We start from the raw sequence: 4302 nt of genomic DNA, 5'->3' as shown, positions 1-4302 counted from the left end.
GGGGCAGGCGTTCCGGGGTCAGCGGGACATGGTCAGAGAGCAGGGCGAGACGGCGAGACCGGCGACCGCTGCCGGGGCATGTGCGGCGGGGGGGCATCTGGCAGGAAGCCGCGGGCAGGAGGCTACATACCCAGACGCTGGCTGGCTGGCGAATGGCCGGCAGGCCGGTCGCAGTGTGACTCCTCCGGGCCGGTGCACCCGCCGGCGCACTTCGGATGGCAGGGCGCACACACGCCCGGCGAGGCATCCCACCGGGGGAAGTGCCCGGCCGGGCAGTCGGCCACGCAGGAGCCCCCGGCCAGAAGGAGGTAGCCCGGGGCACAGCGGTCGCACGCCGACATGGCCGGGCAATCGAGGCGCCCATCCGGCGCGAGGGTGCATGCGCGGGTGTCCGGGGGGGCCGTGCACCGGTCGCAGTTCGATGCACATGCCAGGCACACGCTCTCGGCGGGGGACACGGCAAAGCCGGCCTCGGGGCAGGACTCCAGGCAGTGGCCGGTGTCGGGGCGAAGCCAGGCAGCCGCGTCGGCGCACACGGTGCACCGGTCCGCCTGGCCGTGGCAGGCCGCGCAGCTCGGCCCGCAGGGGGCACACTCGAGGGCATCCGCCCGGGGAAGGAACTCCCCCGGGGGGCAGAACGCCCCGCACCGGCCGGTGCCAGGGGAAAGCACCATGCCGGCATGGCACCCGGTGCAGGTGGCCCGGCAGGCGGTCGGCGCCTGTTCCGCCGGCTGGCATGCGGCACAGCCATCCGGGCAGGGGGCGCACCGGCCCGCCGGGGCGCATGCAAAGTGGCCCGGGCCGCACTGGTCGACGCAGCGGCCGGCCTCCAGCAGCCGGGGGGCCGGGCACGCGGTGCAGGCCCCCTCGCCCGGGCCATCGCACCTGTCGCAAGCCGGGGAGCAGGCGAGGCATTGGAGCTCCGGCGGGGCGGCCGGGCCGGCAGCACCGCCGGCCGCCTGGCCCGGGTACTGGCCGGCCGGGCAGCTTTCGATGCATCGGCCCTCGCGCGAGAGGACGCTCCCCGGGGCACAGCCGGTGCACTGGTCGCCGGCCGGCCCGGCACAGCGGCCGCAGGTGGCGTCGCACGCGCGGCACACGGCCGAGCCCGGCTCCGGGTACTCCCCCGGCGGGCAGGCAGCCACGCAGGCGCCGTTCTGGGCCCGGCGGAAGAAGCCGGCATCGCACGCGAGGCACTCGTCATCGGCGGTGCACACGTCGCAGTGCGCCGGGCAGGGCACACAGGAGCCGGTGAGGCCGGACCCGGCGGCCGGCGGGTGGCCGGCCCACCGGTGCCCCGGCGCGCAGGCCTCGCACAGGTGCGCATCGCCGGCGCATCGGGCGCAGGCCGTGCCACAGGCCAGGCACCGGTCGGGGCCGGGGTAGCTCCCGGCCGGGCAGGCATCGCCACACAGCGACCCGACGGCCGGGTCCGGCGACAGGAACACCAGGCCCCCCTGGCAGGCGTCGCAGGCCGCGGGCCCGGAGCAGGTGGCACAGGAGTCCGGGCACAGGGCGCAGGACCCGTCGCCGGGGTCAAAGCGCCCGGGCTCGCACCGGTCGCACTTGCCCGGGCCGGAGCAGGCCTGGCAAAGGGGGCCGCAGCGAATGCAGGCCCCGCTGCCGGGGTAGTACCTTTGCGGGCAGGTGTCCAGGCAGCTGAAGCTGGTCGGCTGGAGGAACTTCCCCGGGGCACAGGCGTTGCAGGCCTTCCCGTCGCCCGGTTGGAAGCATGTGCCGCAGTCCTGGTGGCAGGGCCGGCAGGCCCGCGATGGCGAGTGGGCCGCGGTGCCGTCCGGGCACCGGCTGACGCACGTGCCCGGGTCCATGCCGATCAGGAAGCCCGGCCGGCAGGACAGGCAGCCCCCATCGTCCGCGCACTCGGCACAGCCCTCGGGGCAGGGCACGCAGGGGGCCGTCTGGTCGGGCCCGGCGGGCGGGGCGCCGGCCGCCCAGCGGAAGCCCGGCCGGCAGGCGAGGCACGCGTCCAGGCTGCCCTGGCATTGGGCGCACTGCTCGAAGCAGGCCACGCACCAGCCGGACGCCGGGTCCGGCAGCGGGGAGGGCTGGCAGGCGGTGCAGAAGTCCGGCCCGGTGCAGGCGGCGCAATTGCCCGGGCAGGGGACACATGTGCCGGCGGCATGGTCGGGCCAGGTGCCGGCCGGGCAGGCCGCGGCACACACGCCGGCCGGGCCGAGGAGGCCGCCGCTCGGGCAGGCTTGGCATGCGGTGGCGCTTGCCGGGGCATGGCACTCGGAGCAGGACGCATGGCAGGGGCGGCACCGGTCCGGCGGCTGGGCCGCCGGGTCCAAGGCCATGCCCGGCCGGCAGGCCGTGCAAATGTACTGCCCCCGGCCGGGCGACAGGTGGCAGGCCGCGCAGTCGGCGTGGCAGCCGCAGGCCCCCTCGGCATCCGGGTGCAGCCCGGCCGGGCAGGCATCCAGGCAGGCATCCGGCTGCGAGGGCCGGAAGAAGGCGCACCGGGGCCCGGTGCACTCGCCGGGGCCCGGGCCGGTGCAGCCTTGGCAGGAGGCGTCGCATGGCTGGCAGCCCGGGCCGAAGGTGCGGGCCGGGCAATCGGCCACCGACACCCGCACCAGCAGGACCGGCTGCGTGTATGGCGCCACCGGGGAAAGGAGCAGGGCGGCCGCCGGGCCGGGGGCATGCTCGCCGACCGGCGGCCAGGCCCCGGGCAGCGGCGTGGCAATGGCCCCACCCGAGGCGGGCAGAAGGCGCTGGCTCGGGGGAAGTGCCACCACTCGGCGCGGCCCGAGGCGGCATGTGGCCACCCCGGCCGGGCAGTGGAGCAGCACCACGCCCAGGTGCATCTGGCTGACCATGACCAGGGCGCTGGGGAATTCGCCGGACCCGCGCAGGGCCACCCCGGTCGCGAAGAAGGGGCTGCGGTCGGTGATGCCGGCCACCGGGGCCAGCGCCTCCCAGCCGCCGGGGATGTCATTGACGCGGCCTTGCGCATGGGCCCCGAGCGGCCGATGCACAGCACCCCAGTGCACCTGGCCGCCGGATGTCAGGAGGCCGGTGTGGACGATGTCCTCCGAGCGAGAGGCCGGCGGGGTGCCCGACGGCCGGGTCGCCAGGCTGACAAGGACCCACAAGTCGCTGACCATGCTGCTGGCGGTGCCGATGGCCGGCTGGGCCTGGCCCGGGGGCTGGCCCTGGCCCGGGCCAGCGGTGGCGGCGGCGGTGGCCCGGCCACATGGGCTCGCCGGGGCTTCAGGCCGAAGGAGTGCTGCCTGGGGGGCCGGGTCGGGCGTGGCCCACGCCGCCGCCAGGGCCTGCGTCGTGAGGCCCATCCGGCGACGAATGTCCCAGGAGATGGCGTGCACCTGTGTGCTGGACTTTGCATGGGTGTAAAGCATTTGCCCCGGCCGGCCAGTTGCCACGTCCCGGTGGAAGCCCATGGCCAGGGAGCTTGGCGCGGCCGGGGCACCGGGCCCGGTCAAAATCAGCGACCCATCGGCCTGGAACTCGGCCACATGGTGGCCAAAGGACACCACCGACGGGGTGAGCTTCTGCACGGGCTGGCGCTGCAGGAGGTGGCGGTCCAGCGCCCACGCCCGGGCCTGGAGCTGGCACTCGTCGGCCGGGGCCGTGCCCGGCAGCGTGCACGCCAGGCGGATGACCGACATGCAGCCCGGGCCGCAGTCGACCAGCAAAAGCAGGCTCACCCTGCGGTCGCTGATGAAGGGGCCCATCTCGAGGATGTGCTCCACGCCGGGCACCAGCGGCATGCCCTGGACCGGGGTCACCACCACCGGGGCCAGGGGATCCTGGCGCATTTGCTGGACATCCAGCATCCCGAGGGAGCTGCTGGCCAGGCTGGCCAGGAGGGACTCCGGTTCCCGGGCCGCCAGCGAGGCATTGGACACATGGAGCCGGCCGGCCTTGAGATATGTACGGGAGGCGCAAAACGTGGACACACCGGTCCCCCCGGCGATGCGGTTGTCCAAGGTCGCCACATGCAGGTCGGGCTGGGGATGGAGGGACGGCCCGCACACCCGGCCGAGGGCCGTCAGCCCGCCGGGGCACGTCTCGACGCAGCTGTCCGGCTGGCCGGGCGGGCCGCGCACCAGCAGCAGGTCGCCCTGGCAGGTGGAGCAGGATTCGCCGGCATCCGAGCACACCTGGCAGCCAGCGACCAGGCAGGGCCGGCACTCGTCTGTGTTCAGGGATGGGGGGATTTTTTTTCCGCGCCCAGCCGACGAGATGGAGGGGCCGTGCGCGTGGGCGCATGTGTCCATGTGCCAGTAGTATTCAGGCCCGGGGCGGCGGGGGGGGGGG

General features: G+C 75.5%; 1 protein-coding gene across 1 annotated transcript in view; it reads right to left on the bottom strand.

Moving 5' to 3' along the window:
• The window catches only part of H696_03235 (TKL protein kinase), an 8726-nt gene that overhangs the window by 2362 nt on the left and 2062 nt on the right, over positions 1 to 4302 (bottom strand). The window contains exon 2 of the mRNA XM_009497121.1: positions 131 to 4180. Coding sequence (XP_009495396.1) covers positions 131 to 4180 — 4050 coding nt within the window. The remainder of the gene's footprint in view (positions 1 to 130; positions 4181 to 4302) is intronic.

Source organism: Fonticula alba (genome assembly GCF_000388065.1).
Source record: "Fonticula alba strain ATCC 38817 unplaced genomic scaffold supercont2.5, whole genome shotgun sequence".
In the NCBI taxonomy this organism is placed as follows: domain Eukaryota; order Rotosphaerida; family Fonticulaceae; genus Fonticula; species Fonticula alba.
This window is presented reverse-complemented; position numbering and strand designations above follow the sequence as displayed.